General features: G+C 42.7%; 1 protein-coding gene across 1 annotated transcript in view; it reads left to right on the top strand.

Moving 5' to 3' along the window:
• Positions 1–2,766, top strand: part of KIRREL1 (kirre like nephrin family adhesion molecule 1) — a 188,594-nt gene extending 185,828 nt beyond the window's left edge. Inside the window, exons 14-15 of the mRNA XM_063439460.1 lie at positions 27–101; positions 1,425–2,766. Of these exons, the coding sequence (XP_063295530.1) occupies positions 27–101; positions 1,425–1,895 (546 nt within the window). The 3' untranslated portion in view covers positions 1,896–2,766. The remainder of the gene's footprint in view (positions 1–26; positions 102–1,424) is intronic.
• The last annotated feature ends 12,899 nt before the right edge of the window (positions 2,767–15,665 follow it).

Genomic DNA, 15,665 nt, shown 5'->3' with positions numbered 1-15,665 from the left:
CCTCTGTATTCTCTCTTCACTTACAGTCATTTAAAGACGATGTGGACCTGAAACAAGACATGCGTTGTGACACCATTGACAGGGAGGAATTTGAGTTGAAGGTGCGGCACCCATCTATTCCCAAACAATGAGATTTAAAAAAAACATTCCAGAGGTGGAGGTTGTAAGGTTTTCTGTAACCTGTGAGCCTTGATGCTGCCAGATCAGTGCAGCACTGATAGGAGCTGCGAGACTTTAATGGGTTCACCTTAAGTCAGTGGCGTGAAAGTAAAATGTAACGCTTGTTTGTATTTGCATGAAAACATCGTCTTGCATGACAGATCCGAACGCGATAAAATCTGTGTAAAGTGTGATATTTAACTTGAAATTGACTAGCTTATATAACACCTCTTTCTGCTTCTCTCTCTGTGATTTATATAGAGTGAGGCAAATTTTACTATACAGTTGCATTCATTTTTTTGGCTTAATTCAAATATTTGCATTGTGACTGGCGAGATTTGTAAAACACGAGACGTCTTGACCATTTGTAATCTGCTTGATTGAAAATGATTCTTCAGATTCCAGGAGGTATTTCTTAGGAAAACTAATGTTAGCTGCTTGTGGGTCGGAGCTGTGACAAAATGTTAGAATGATAAGGACACACAAATTCTGTGTTTTGGGACAATGAAAACTTTTCACTCACGCAGGACGGAAGCATCATGGAGGTTATATCTCGGGATGGATTTATATAACACTGTTGCTTAAATCTACTTTGATGGAGCTATTATATGCATTTTTATGCATGTGAGAACATTTGCCTCCTTTCATCTACAGCAGCCTACTGTTTGTGGTGGACTGGACTATAATTCTAACCAGAGGGTGTAATCTTTAATTTTGCCTTTTTGGGAATCTATCTGCTTGCTGGACTTTTTCTTGAAAAAACTTGGAATGGCCTGCAAAGTATTACTTTACATTTCTCGACTGGATATATATTTATTTTCATTATATTTTATTTTTTACGATTGAGAAATGGCGATACGCAATGGGGTCATTAAAAACACTCCACATAAACTGTGTGTGTTATATCAAGAACTCTAACCATCTGTAGCATGATCAAGTTTGGCAAACATGTTTGTCCGCTGATTGTCAGGAATACAAACAACTTGTGTTGCAGAGCACAAAAACCTGTATCTGTCTGTGGATTTTTTTTTTTTACTATTTAATCAAATTGTATCAATAAATGTGTGCAACTGTATAGTGATTTATGCTTCACCCTGTATGTATACACAAGTGTTGTGCGAAAATAATGGATGAAAGGTAAGATGCAATGCATGACTTGTATTAACCTACATTCTGCCAATTCTTCTGCTCTTTCCTAATACTGACATCGTTTTGTGAATTTCCTAGGCTTTACTGAAACTGACCACTCTGCTTTTATTTCTTAGGATCCAACCAACGGGTATTACAATGTCCGCGCCCATGATGACAGACCGAATTCCCGAACAGTGCTTTACCAGGATTACCGTACTCCTGGTCCAGCGCGTTTTGATGCTCGTCCTTCCTCTCGTCTCTCGCATTCAAGTGGTTATGCCCAACTGAACACGTATAGCCGGGCTCCTGCTTCAGACTACAGTACAGACCCAGCTCCTACAGTGACATCTGCCACAACAGATACTACCAGTCAGCTGTCATATGATAACTACGAAAAGTTTGGGACACATGGGTTCCCTCCAAACTCTGGGTACCCTACTTTCCGACTTGGTTATACACAGCCGACCACTACCGGCATGGATAGGGGACCATATGACACATATGACCCAGTAGGGAAGTACACAGGTGCCACTCGCTTCTCATACACTTCCCAGCATTCTGATTATGGGCAGAGGTTCCAGCAGAGAATGCAGACGCACGTGTGAGGACGGACTAAAAGACTGGTTGGCAAAAATGGGGAAGGACAGAAGGGGAGGGTAATCCTTGCTAGGAGAATCCTCTCTGGAATGACATCACAAGATGAGAGGGGACTCCGAGAGGAGCTGTGACCTCTCAGCGTGTCTCCTGATACTCAGGGACCCTTACGTCTTGACCTCAGACGTCATCCAAGACACCAGTCGAAGACATCCAATCACGCTGAGCCTCAAGGCTATATATGAAAATATTCCAAACAGAAGGCTGGCCTTTTAGCACCTAATCATTCCTTGAATACCACTGAGTTTGCTATCGGGAGTCATATGGCAAATGGTATAACTATGAGCCAACTCGGTACTGGTGACAGTTTTTTGTCCACCAACACTTATTAATGAATCCCAGCAGCTGCTCTTTTTTGGGTGGGGCACATGCATACTTTCCATTTTCCTGCTTTTTTTTTTTATTATTATATTTCAATAATTTCTCCTAGTTTGTCACGATCGTTGCCATCGTTGAAAATTGTCACTTGTGTCCATGTCAAAGAAAAAGGGTATTGGTTGGTTGTAATACATTCCAGCTGCTGGGGCGAGGGAGGTTTATTGTAAAGGAACGTGCATGCCATTTTATAGTCTTTACCTCTCTGGTTCTACAAGAAGGCTTATGTTGTCGGCAAAATGTTTTGCCTGTGCTAGCCACGTCTGAGAGAATGCAGAGAATGGAACATTCAGACAATCAGAAAAACAATCTTTGTAAACGTATTTATATACTTCTTTATACGGCCCTTTTAACGACCACACACACACACATTTTTTGAATAGCATTGATGAATGATCCCCCTAATTACTGCCCCCAAGGAGACAGAGGTCACGGTATATATCTTTTTTTAAAAGGGCTCCACATTATGTGTCTATATAACCTAGAAAAGGCTCACTGATCACACCACCAGTCGAGCTACTACAGAAGGAGCGAGAGAACATTAAGAGAAACTATATTGAGGCGGCCTTACGGATCAATCATTCGTTAGATTACACTTTCATCCTTGTTGCATATTTTGCACATTAATAGAATGATTAAGTTTCAATCTCATGTTGGGAACTGGGGAATCATACACAGGGCTTTTTTTCATAGGGGAGGAGAAGGCCTCAGCAGTGCGGCCTCCAGATATCCAGTATTGTTGATGAAGAGATCAATATTCTGCATGGTCAACACATCATCCCTACAAAAGGTTACCTTCTGGAGCGTGAAGGGTTACGGGCTTTTTAAGAGGTTAAAGAACATTTGTGTTAAGCAGTCTGTTGACACAGATGGATTCTTGCACTTCCTTCAACTTAAACGAACAAAATGGAGACATAACTAGTTATGAAAAACAGTAAGTTTTATAGCTTTACTTGTTGAATAACAAAAAGGTACTTCGTCCTTTGCGGATAAGCTGGTTTTTGGTTGTTAATTTTAGGTAAAATTACAGCTTCCTTTGGCAGTCTTGTGCTGTTTTTACCTACAATGATTAGTGTAACTGGTACCATAACTGGTCGTTGCAGAAAGCTACAGCAAACCGCTCAAAAAAAAATAACAAAAAGGCTGCTGCACTCTCAAATATATACACTCCGTAACAATAATCATTTCCTGTAGTGGGGAGTGCCTTGTGCACATTCACTATTAAAAGCACTATTATATGTATACTTTTTCAGAACTAGCAATATTTTGTCCTGATGGGATCATGTTCTTCAGATGACACTGTACACAGAACTTTGCTACGAAGTGCAACAAATAAGCGTATGAGGGTGGGAATTTTTAGAAGTGGCAAAAGTGGCAAACTTGTCACAATGTACAGAGGCTCCCACTTTTCTAAGAGCAGACAAAACTTGGTTGTCAGCTCTATTATGGGGTTCACTATGCATAAAACAAAACTAAAATAGCAAAGTGTGTTAATGTGGGAGGCCCCCTTATTGCAGTGGAGTGTCCACCTGTTTTTTGATTGATCCATGAGACCATCATATTGTCTTAATGCACGGAGTACTAGACTTTTGCATGAATGTGTTTCAGCAGGTAGGAACTAATAAAATACCTTTTAATCTACATCCAAACGAATCCTCTTCTGGGATTTACCTGTGGAGTCTTATTGGGTAAGTCTAAGACGGATCAATTCATTCGGGCTTAGATTAAAAAGGAATTTGATTTGTTTCAACCAGCTGATATACATTAATGCAGAAGTCTGTTGAGAACAAAGATATCAACCAAGCTTGATCATACCAGCCCCAAGAATCCTTCGTACCAGGCCTTGTTCAAATAAATGCAGATAAAATGTCTCTCCCCGCCGAAAAAAGGTTGATCTCTCAATTAAGATTTTCGTGTGTTTTTCATAGTGATCGAAGACCGTACACATCCTTTTGTTAAAAAAAAATAAAATAATAATTCATATAATTATGGTTTGGCTATGGTTAGATACACCATCTAATGGTAGTTAACAAAAACTCACGTTACTGTATTCCATGTAAAACTGCAAGTTACAAACCTATACTTTGGTTTTCTTTCGTACCAAAAAAATGACTCATTGTTTCTGAATGTCTGGTTATATCTTATATTACATTATTGGTTCCCAAGTTTAAGTTTTATCCTATTGGTCTGCAACATCAAGTTGTTAAAATTTAGCTAGATTTTTCGGACTGACTGACTTGCTTGCAGAGCCAGAGGACTGACCTCGAGATCGGTTTTGAAAGACATCAGTGAACAACCAATTAAATATTTTTTTTTGTGCACTGACCAGGCAGGACAGGCAGTGAGGTAACAGTTTAGGAAACTAAGTGAGCAAGAAGTAATTTCTATGCTTTAAGAGTAATTGTGTAAATCACAGTGTGATATCAATATACGTATCGTTTCAATACAAAAGCCAGCCACAGCTCCACACACTTAGGTTGTGCACCCAAGAAAACTTACTAGGGAGCTTGTCCTTTTAGTAATTGTTGTGACATATTCACGTAGTGTTAAATAAGACCAAATGATGGTTAAGTGAGGGGGGCACACGTATTGAAACTGCATTTCCCTAAATAGGAATTAGTAATTCCTTTTATTCCCCAAACCACTGATTTCTATTCTCCTTTTTCTTTTCATGCTGCAGATAATCGTTGATCTCATGTGAATCATTTTAAACCGCAAAGGCATTACACAAATGTGACTCTTGTGTCTGTTATGGGCAAGTTCATGCATGCCACCAACTTGGTTTTAAACCTATCGCGATGAGAAACCTGCCATGTTTCCTGTTCCATTATAGTCCATTATTTAACTTACTGTGCCTTAAAGGGACCCTCTGTGCACCGTAACAACTTTGTCAGAATTAACTTGATGTGGTGCAAGGAGGGCCCGGAGTGCCGGCCTACCTCAATGGGTTACACCATTAATTAACAGTTTAACCACAAAATCTCAAACCCAGCGCCCAACAGCTCTTTTAAGCTACTTCTGTTGCAGTTCGGGGCTTTAATTCGGAAGCCACGGACACTCTCAGCCTATCAGCAGCTCCCCATTTTCAAAATGCAGCAAGTAAAATGTGTACGTTTTTCTCTGTTTTGTGAATGGGGAGCTACTCCTCCTACCAGCGGCTCGCAGTCAGAGGCTTACTGATTTAAACCTCGTAGATGGCAAAGCTGACAGGTGTCGTATTCGAGACTCTGGAGTTAAACTGTGTTGTAATGGTTTAACCCATTGAGGTAAGCCGGTGTTCTGGAACCTCCTCACCATAACAACTTCAATGAAGTTGTTATGGTGCCCAGAATGTTCCTTTAACATTTAACTGGTATTTAAGAAGTAGTATTTTGCAGAAACATTTGTATAGAACACTTTTTGTTATTACAAGATCTCCACCCTACGGTATTCCACCGTTGCCCTGGGCTACTTAGTGCCATAAAAGATGGAATTTTAAAGGCACAATGCCAAGCAGTGACGTTTTTTAATACTTAACTGATTATACTATTTAGTAGAGGAATGATTTCTACTAAAGCTGCCGCAGTAACATGTAATTACCCCCAATGCACAGTTTTGCATTTTATTGTTTTTTTATAGATTGAAAATTAATTTTCTTTAATATTCTTGAACATATTATTTTTACCAAAGTACCTGATTTACAGGAAAAATATAAAAAAAAAGAAATATGTCCAAATACATGCTGTTTTTTTAAGTTATTTAATCAATAAGTTAATTTAGTTAATGAAAGAGGACGGTTTATCGATGATATATTTACAGGCTTGTTAAAGGTATCATTTAAAGATTTTCTGTGCTTTCTTACAAATCAGTGTCTCTTAGCCAGCGCCAGGCCTCGCCTATATTGGGCAAAATGAGGACGATTTGTCAAAATGTTCTCTTCTAAAAACTGGTGCAAAAAATGTAAAAGCAGAGTGGCCATCAATGGACTGTGCTTTCTGGTTCCCATGGTGATTACCCCACTTTTCGCACTCTAAACCACTTTTAAGAGCAGAGCACATTGAGACTCCACCACCAAGTCAGTCTTGTCTTAATGATGCTTATAAAGGGACAGTCTTTGAAGCCTGTTTTTTTTTTTTGTAAAATGTTTTTACATTGTAAAGAGCTGTTGAGTATGTCTTATAATATGAATAGGGAAGGTACACATTTACATGCTGCTTAAACGTTTTTGAGGGGAGATATTTTTAATGTTTTTTTCATATAAAACTAATATTTTGGCCATATAGTATTGCACATATTCATGTTAATCTAAAAACATAATACACTTGTAACATTCCTTGTTTTTTTTTTTTTGTTTTTTTTTTTAAGTATTATAAGGAGATTTTCACAGTAATTTAGTTATCCACCAAATGGGTTTGTTTTTCATCAATCACCTTTGAGATTCAACTTCATTTCTTCTGGGTCCCACTTAGCGGAATTTCTTGTTGAAACTCGCCCTGTGGGTATTCTGCCTAACCCCCGAATATTGCATTGCACAATGCAGGGGCCCACGCAACCCATTACAGCAATTAGATTTGGTCCAATTGGTGTTTCCCTAAAAAAAAAATATCATATCTTCACCTAAAAACACCGTCTTTTCTTATGCCTGTAATCTGACAAGCCCTAAAATGATGGAAAAGCAGAAACACTGCTTGTTATACTATCAACGCTCTACTGTATGATAACACAGAACCCCGATACACAATGTATAGATTTTTTTAAGGTAAGAAAGGGCTTTTTATGTCCCTGTACAGAATTTGAGTAACTTAAGAAACATACTTTGGAGTATGGATGAGGGTAGAAAATCGCATCAGTTCTTTTTATATATATATATATATATATATAATGTATGATTTGAACCAAATTTTTTTCCTTTCCCGGAACGTCTGTTCCCTTTTTTTTGCAAACAGATGTTTGTACGCAATCATTTTTGTACAGTATGTGTGTAAATATACATATCTATTTTTTGATATATATTGTAAGCCGCGAATCTCATACACGCGCATCATTAGCAGTATTATGATCTATTTTTTTCATGAGCACAATTTTCTTTTTGACGTTTCTTGCGGTTTGATGCCAAGAAGAATTTTTTTTATTTTTTTTTGCCTAGATTTCGATTATCGCTCAGTGAGTCAAAAGGATTTAAAATTGAGACTTCTTGTTCCTCACTTTTTTTATGTTTGCCAAAGCCATTTTGCTTCCTGGAAATTTGAGGAGAGTGACTTTTTCTTCTATTTCATGTCTGTTTTAGAAAAGGAATATTGCTAGTAGATTAACAAACAAAATCTGTCGATAAAGAATGCAGAACTGTGGCTGTTCTTAGACTATAAAACATATGTCTCGTTAAAGTCCCGGGGCTGCTGGTATAGTCCCAATTTGGGTTACTTGCTCCAACATCCCATGTTTTTTATCGTTCTTCTGGGGATGCCAGGAAATGTACTCAAGGCCATTTAAAGACTCTCAAGGTTGTTCCAAGGTCATTGACAGTTGCATTACCCGCTTGCCCTGTCTTTGACCCGGTCATCTTCCAAAATGTCATACTTTCCCAGTAGAGGGAGGTATGGAAATTGTAGTGTAAGAACAGCTGTAGTAGAAATGGTTGTCCATTCTTTTTCTCAGATGACAAACGTTGAAATGCATCACTCAGTCCTTAGAAAAAAAAGTATCGTTTTTTTTTTGTCACGTGTTTCTCTAACCACTATCGTTATTGTGTGGAGCCAGTTTAAATCTGGGAGGGACCTTCTTTCAATCATCATACTTGGCTGTCAAGTTTAAGGAATTGGGTTTTGTAGAAACATGTGACTTTGTGAAACCTTCCTGCTTAAAAACCTAGAGGGACTAAAGGAATCTAGAACAGTTTGTAGGCCATATTGGTAAATAGTCATTAATCAGCCTTAAATGGGTTTCTGCTTGGCATTTATCACAGGCGTTATTTGAAGTTATTGACTAACGCTTTGCCAAAAATCAAGATGTAGAAGAGTCTGATGTCCAAAGAGAATTGTGATCCTGGTATAAAAAAAAATGTGATGTGTTAAAAATACAAGAAACTGAAAATTAAATTGTCTTGCACTCATTGATTTTTTTTACCCTCCAAACATGGCGGTCTATGGGTTTGGAGAAATGGGGACGTATCCTAGAATATCCATATGTAAGAGAACCCACGCTAAAATATTTATTGATTTTGAATTTGCTACTTGAGTTTTTATAGAATTAAAACGTTTTTTGAAGGAGTTGGTGTAAGCCTTAAAGGGCAGAGAACAATCACGAGATTCCAAGCTAAATGCTGTGCAGATGTTGTAATGAACCCATTTTCTCACATTCTGATGTTTTGAAAGATGTACAATAAGAGGTGTGGAGCCCCATAAACATCTCTTACCAACATGTATAAAACATGGAATTATTACCCTGCAGTATTCCCATGATCAGACAGTTTAAGGTGGGCTTTATGTGTTTTATAGGTCAATGATTGACCACAGGGCCTTAGAACAAGTCAAGGATCCATTCTCCAATTTTGAAACTTTGATGCTTTGAAAATGTAGAAAATTGTGATAACTTGGGACAGCAGATAAACTAATTTGCTGCTTCTACTGGAGGGTTACTCCGGGTATGTACTACCATTTCTATATCACTGTTTTCCCAATGAGGCCATTCAATGTATCTACTGCCCTTTCTGTTTCACTTGTTAGCACGTGTGCTTTTCAAGATACTACCTCACTAAAATAAAGATGCTACAATAAATATCCCTTTAAGACCCAGAAATGATATGAATTTTCTGTAATTCCTTATCCCCATTATGACAGAATCATATCTCTGCATTTAACCATTAGAACTATCCCTGCAATTAATTTCCCAGGCCTCTGCAGAATTTCTACACTGCATTATAGATCCCCCTTAATGTCCCTACACAACTGAATTGGTTACAGATAATTAAATCACCCAGAGACAAGCTCATGAGTCTTGTTTGCATATATTAGGCCAAGAAAATAGTCGAACAGGCAAATAAAGGAATGATGGATCTAAGTGCCTGGGATTATGGATCACAAAACAACAAATGCACTTGTGGTATATCAAATCTTTCCACCCAGCTTTTAGACAATGGAGAAGAGATAATTCACAATCAAGAAATAATCTACATAAATGCAGATATGGGTAGACCAAAAAACAAGTAATCTTTACCAACTACCAAACTCTAATTTTACCATCCTTCAGTAACCTGGATTTCTTTGAAGCCAAGTGTGCGTTTAATTTTGTATTGCATGCCATATACCAGAGACCTGACCTTAAATTGGTGGTAGAGTTTGTACATGGCTTTTCACATCCTAAGAGGACTGTACAACAGAGAAGGATTAAGATCCCACAGGGCCTTGGGCAAGTTACCGACGGGACACCCTTCATTCTTAACGTAGGTATCTAGAATGAGGCCAATGAACTTCATGGTTCCAGTGTCCATGTCTAACCTCTGTGCCCTTATGGTTAGTCCTGTTTTGCTTTAAAACCGTAACTGTGGTAGTATTGGTGGGGCAGTGCTATACTTGGAGAGGCATAAAAAAAAAACTAACGTGGCTTGGGAACAGTGGATAAATTAAGAACGAGGTCACAGAGTCCCTGTGGGATTTAGTGCATTGCTTTCTTTCCTAAAGAATTGGGAACAGATGTATTTTTGCATTAATGTTCAGATGAATGGGATATATGTATAATTTGAGCATAGGCTGTTTATTTGAATCCTTTTGGCAATTAGTAATCCTGATCCAAATCTAATTCTCATTGTATGTCATGGAAAATGCATTTTGAGTCCCCCTTTGGCGCTGTGTGACGTTGAGAGTTGTAGAAAACATAATTACACCGGCACTTAATAGAATCTTCCTATAGCTTATTACATCCTGCGTAATGTGTATTTAGTGTTGAATTCTAATTACACAGCCATCGAAAGGACTCCGGGGAAATCTCCTGCCTGCAATAGGTATTAAATGGTCAGCATTTCTCTAAATGACCATTAAGCTGGTCTGAATTGTCAGCATAAAACTGGGGTTTTATCTTCCTTCTACTGGATCTTCCTCGTAAACTTAACCCGTTGAGAACCAAAATGGCAACAAATCATTAGAATTAACAAAGCCAACTGCTGGGTACGGGTTACCAGAAACAAACAGAAGGTGTTGTAGATACATGGAATATCCTTCCTGTAACGGTGTAGATAACATCCTAGTGAAAAAGTTTTAGAATGTTTGATTGACCCACTTATTCAAAGTCCAGGGAATGTCATGCAAGTCATCGTGTGCTTTATACATTCTGCTTGCATCCTCAAATCAAATCCATGGGTGGAAGGAACAACTAACATATAATAGAGGCCTTTGAAATCGATATGTCTGATCTTAGACACAATCCAAATTAGGGCAGAGATTCTACAAGTATAGATAGCGTTAGGCCTAGGAGTCATAGGTCATCTTGCTAACTTGTTCACACAGATATGTTTCACTGTATGCCCAAAGGGATACCGAGTCTTGTGCTTTTTTTTAGCGGTCCAGAAACTATTTTGATGCATATATTGGGGTGTTGTGTTCAGACTCTGTATTAACTTTTGAACAAACAAATGTCTTGGGTCTAACTTTCCAATAAACCAATGAGCTTCATGATTCTCGCTCACATTACACAATAATGACAAACTCCATATGTTGGCTGTTAACTAGATCTCTGATCTCAAATGTGGAAATGGGTATGAACCAATGGAACTATCCATCCTTTGCGGTACAGAGGGTCGCGTGAGAAAGTCTAGATAGGAATTTGTAGTATCCAACCCTTTTCCTCAAATGTAACGTCCGCAAAAAGCATCCTTTTAGAATGGTACCGGAACAACGGACATACATAATGTTACTTAGAACCCCCATAATAGTGGGAATGGTGTTTAGTGTGATCTCGTAGCATTTACCACCACAAAAAGGGTGTCTATGGTACTATGCTGCAAAATGTTTGTCTTGCACCAGAAAATTGCACATTTTCCATGATATCAAACTGGCTTGGAGTCTGTGTTAGAACCAGTGAACACATAAGCCCTATAAGCTTTGTTAACACATGCCTGAAGAAGACAATTACTGATTGACGCATCAATGGGTATATTAAACTCAACAAAACGTATTATTTTTTATTTTAACATTCACCCTTGTAGAATAATAGAAATTTTGTGTTTCACCATTCCTTGTATAATGCTCACTTATTTTTGTTAATTTGTTTTATTTTCTCTACTTTTATTTTGAAATATTATGTACTATATTTTCTAGTCTTAAACACGATATATGATATATATTTAATTTTTTATATATATAAATATAAATGTTACAAAAAAAAAAAGTGGTGGTCTGGTGGTGTCTTTTTATCCATAATGAGTTTATTGGAAATGGATTGTATTTTTTTATTGAATTTTATTTTTTTAAGATTTGGTTAAAAACTGTTTTCTGAAGTTTACACTGGAAGGATTGAAGAGGAATGTCGGCGGTTGAACTCGCTGCCATCATGGATTTTGAGAGCGCAGGAACTGAGAATTCATTATTCAGGTTTCATCTTTGTATGTTAGACTAATGGGGAAAGCAACGTCTTACCATGCAGAGACAGACCGATGATAAAAGAAGGTTACTGCTGGGGTAAAAAAGCAGAATTATTGTTGAATCAGGAATACCTAAAGGAGAGAATGTGAGAGAAGCAGAAAGTCTGGGCAAGACTTGGGACAAGGCAGATAAAGGACACAAAGTATTCGAATTAGTAGTATTTATACAGCACCAACATATTCCACAGTGCTTTACAATATTATAAAGGGAGAAATTTGACAATAAAGACATTTACAAAGTAGATTGATGAGGACCCTGCTGGCTTACACATTATAAAAGCAAAGAGGAATAGGTAAGTAACTGGGACACTGAAGGAGATACGGTTGGGAGGGTGGAGAGGGGGCGGGGTAAAATAAAGGTGAAAGGGTAAGGAAGATCGGTTTGAATAAATAAGGGATTTAAATGGGGAGAACAGGACAGGATAAGGAGACATAGCAAAATGAATGAGAGAATAAATAGGATGGGGATGGAGGATGGGGGGGCGTGGCAAGATGGGGAGAGAGGATAATGGAGATAGGGCCAGATGGGAAGAGAGGGTGGGGAGGCAGGGCAAGATGGAAAGATAGGATAATGGAGGCAGGGTGACTTGGGGTATAGAGGATAGGGGAGGCAGAGCGAGATGGGGGAGAGAGGATAAGGGAGGCAGAGCGAGATGGGGGAGAGAGTAGGGGAGGCAGAGCGAGATGGGGAGAGAGGATAAGGAAGGTAGGGCGAGATGGGGAGAGAGGATAAGGGAGGCAGAGCGAGATGGGGAGAGAGGATAGGGGAGGCAGAGCGAGATGGGGAGAGAGGATAGGGGAGGCAGAGCGAGATGGGGAGAGAGGATAGGGGAGGCAGAGCGAGATGGGGAGAGAGGATAGGGGAGGCAGAGCGAGATGGGGGAGAGAGTAGGGGAGGCAGAGCGAGATGGGGAGAGAGGATAGGGGAGGCAGAGCGAGATGGGGGAGAGAGTAGGGGAGGCAGAGCGAGATGGGGAGAGAGGATAGGGGAGGCAGAGCGAGATGGGGGAGAGAGTAGGGGAGGCAGAGCGAGATGGGAAGAGAGGATAAGGAAGGTAGGGCGAGATGGGGAGAGAGGATAAGGGAGGCAGAGCGAGATGGGGGAGAGAGGATAGGGGAGGCAGAGCGTGATGGGGAGAGGATAGGGGAGGCAGAGCGAGATGGGGAGAGAGGATAGGGGAGGCAGAGCGAGATGGGGAGAGAGGATAGGGGAGGCAGAGCGTGATGGGGAGAGGATAGGGGAGGCAGAGCGAGATGGGGAGAGAGGATAGGGGAGGCAGAGCGAGATGGGGAGAGAGGATAGGGGAGGCAGAGCGAGATGGGGAGAGAGGATAGGGGAGGCAGAGCGAGATGGGGAGAGAGGATAGGGGAGGCAGAGCGAGTTGGGGGAGAGAGTAGGGGAGGCAGAGCGAGATGGGGAGAGAGGATAAGGGAGGCAGAGCGAGATGGGGGAGAGAGGATAAGGGAGGCAGAGAGTGATGGGGAGAGAGGATAGGGGAGGCAGAGCGAGATGGGGAGAGAGTATAGGGGAGGCAGAGCGTGATGGGGAGAGAGGATAAGGGAGGCAGAGCGAGATGGGGGAGAGAGGATAAGGGAGGCAGAGCGAGATGGGGAGAGAGGATAGGAGAGGCAGAGCGAGATGGGGGAGAGAGGATAAGGGAGGCAGAGCGAGATGGGGGAGAAATTAGGGGAGGCAGAGCGAGATGGGGAGAGAGGATAGGGGAGGCAGAGCGAGATGAGGAGAGAGGATAGGAGAGGCAGAGCGAGATGGGGAGAGAGGATAAGGGAGGCAGAGCGAGATGGGGGAGAGAGGATAAGGGAGGCAGAGCGAGATGGGGAGAGAGGATAAGGGAGGCAGAGCGAGATGGGGAGAGAGGATAAGGGAGGCAGAGCGAGATGGGGGAGAGAGGATAAGGGAGGCAGAGCGAGATGGGGAGAGAGGATAAGGGAGGCAGAGCGAGATGGGGGAGAGAGGATAAGGGAGGCAGAGTGAGATGGGGGAGAGAGGATAAGGGAGGCAGAGCGAGATGGGGAGAGAGGATAAGGGAGGCAGAGCGAGATGGGGAGAGAGGATAAGGGAGGCAGAGCGAGATGGGGAGAGAGGATAAGGGAGGCAGAGCGAGATGGGGGAGAGAGGATAAGGGAGGCAGAGTGAGATGGGGAGAGAGGATAAGGGAGGCAGAGCGAGATGGGGAGAGAGGATAAGGGAGGCAGAGCGAGATGGGGGAGAGAGGATAGGGGAGGCAGAGCGAGATGGGGGAGAGAGGATAAGGGAGGCAGAGCGAGATGGGGAGAGAGGATAGGGGAGGCAGAGCGAGATGGGGGAGAGAGTAGGGGAGGCAGAGCGAGATGGGGGAGAGAGTAGGGGAGGCAGAGCGAGATGGGGAGAGAGGATAGGGGAGGCAGAGCGAGATGGGGAGAGAGGATAGGGGAGGCAGAGCGAGATGGGGGAGAGAGTAGGGGAGGCAGAGCGAGATGGGGAGAGAGGATAGGGGAGGCAGAGCGAGATGGGGAGAGAGTAGGGGAGGCAGAGCGAGATGGGGAGAGAGTAGGGGAGGCAGAGCGAGATGGGGAGAGAGGATAGGGGAGGCAGAGCGAGATGGGGGAGAGAGTAGGGGAGGCAGAGCGAGATGGGGAGAGAGGATAGGGGAGGCAGAGCGAGATGGGGGAGAGAGTAGGGGAGGCAGAGCGAGATGGGAAGAGAGGATAAGGAAGGTAGGGCGAGATGGGGAGAGAGGATAAGGGAGGCAGAGCGAGATGGGGGAGAGAGGATAGGGGAGGCAGAGCGTGATGGGGAGAGGATAGGGGAGGCAGAGCGAGATGGGGAGAGAGGATAGGGGAGGCAGAGCGAGATGGGGAGAGAGGATAGGGGAGGCAGAGCGTGATGGGGAGAGAGGATAGGGGAGGCAGAGCGAGATGGGGAGAGAGGATAGGGGAGGCAGAGCGAGTTGGGGAGAGAGTAGGGGAGGCAGAGCGAGATGGGGAGAGAGGATAAGGAAGATGGGGAGAGAGGATAAGGGAGGCAGAGCGAGATGGGGGAGAGAGGATAAGGGAGGCAGAGCGTGATGGGGAGAGAGGATAGGGGAGGCAGAGCGAGATGGGGAGAGAGGATAGGAGAGGCAGAGCGAGATGGGGGAGAGAGGATAAGGGAGGCAGAGCGAGATGGGGGAGAAATTAGGGGAGGCAGAGCGAGATGGGGAGAGAGGATAGGGGAGGCAGAGCGAGATGAGGAGAGAGGATAGGAGAGGCAGAGCGAGATGGGGAGAGAGGATAAGGGAGGCAGAGCGAGATGGGGGAGAGAGGATAAGGGAGGCAGAGCGAGATGGGGAGAGAGGATAAGGGAGGCAGAGCGAGATGGGGAGAGAGGATAAGGGAGGCAGAGCGAGATGGGGGAGAGAGGATAAGGGAGGCAGAGCGAGATGGGGAGAGAGGATAAGGGAGGCAGAGCGAGATGGGGAGAGAGGATAAGGGAGGCAGAGTGAGATGGGGAGAGAGGATAAGGGAGGCAGAGCGAGATGGGGAGAGAGGATAAGGGAGGCAGAGCGAGATGGGGAGAGAGGATAAGGGAGGCAGAGCGAGATGGGGAGAGAGGATTAGGGAGGCAGAGCGAGATGGGGAGAGAGGATAAGGGAGGCAGAGTGAGATGGGGAGAGAGGATAAGGGAGGCAGAGCGAGATGGGGAGAGAGGATAAGGGAGGCAGAGCGAGATGGGGGAGAGAGGATAGGGGAGGCAGAG

The sequence above is a fragment of the Pelobates fuscus genome, chromosome 13 (genome assembly GCF_036172605.1).
Source record: "Pelobates fuscus isolate aPelFus1 chromosome 13, aPelFus1.pri, whole genome shotgun sequence".
NCBI classification, from domain to species: Eukaryota; Metazoa; Chordata; class Amphibia; order Anura; family Pelobatidae; genus Pelobates; species Pelobates fuscus.
The sequence above is the reverse complement of the archived record's forward strand: the minus strand, read 5'-3'. Positions and strand labels throughout refer to the sequence as shown.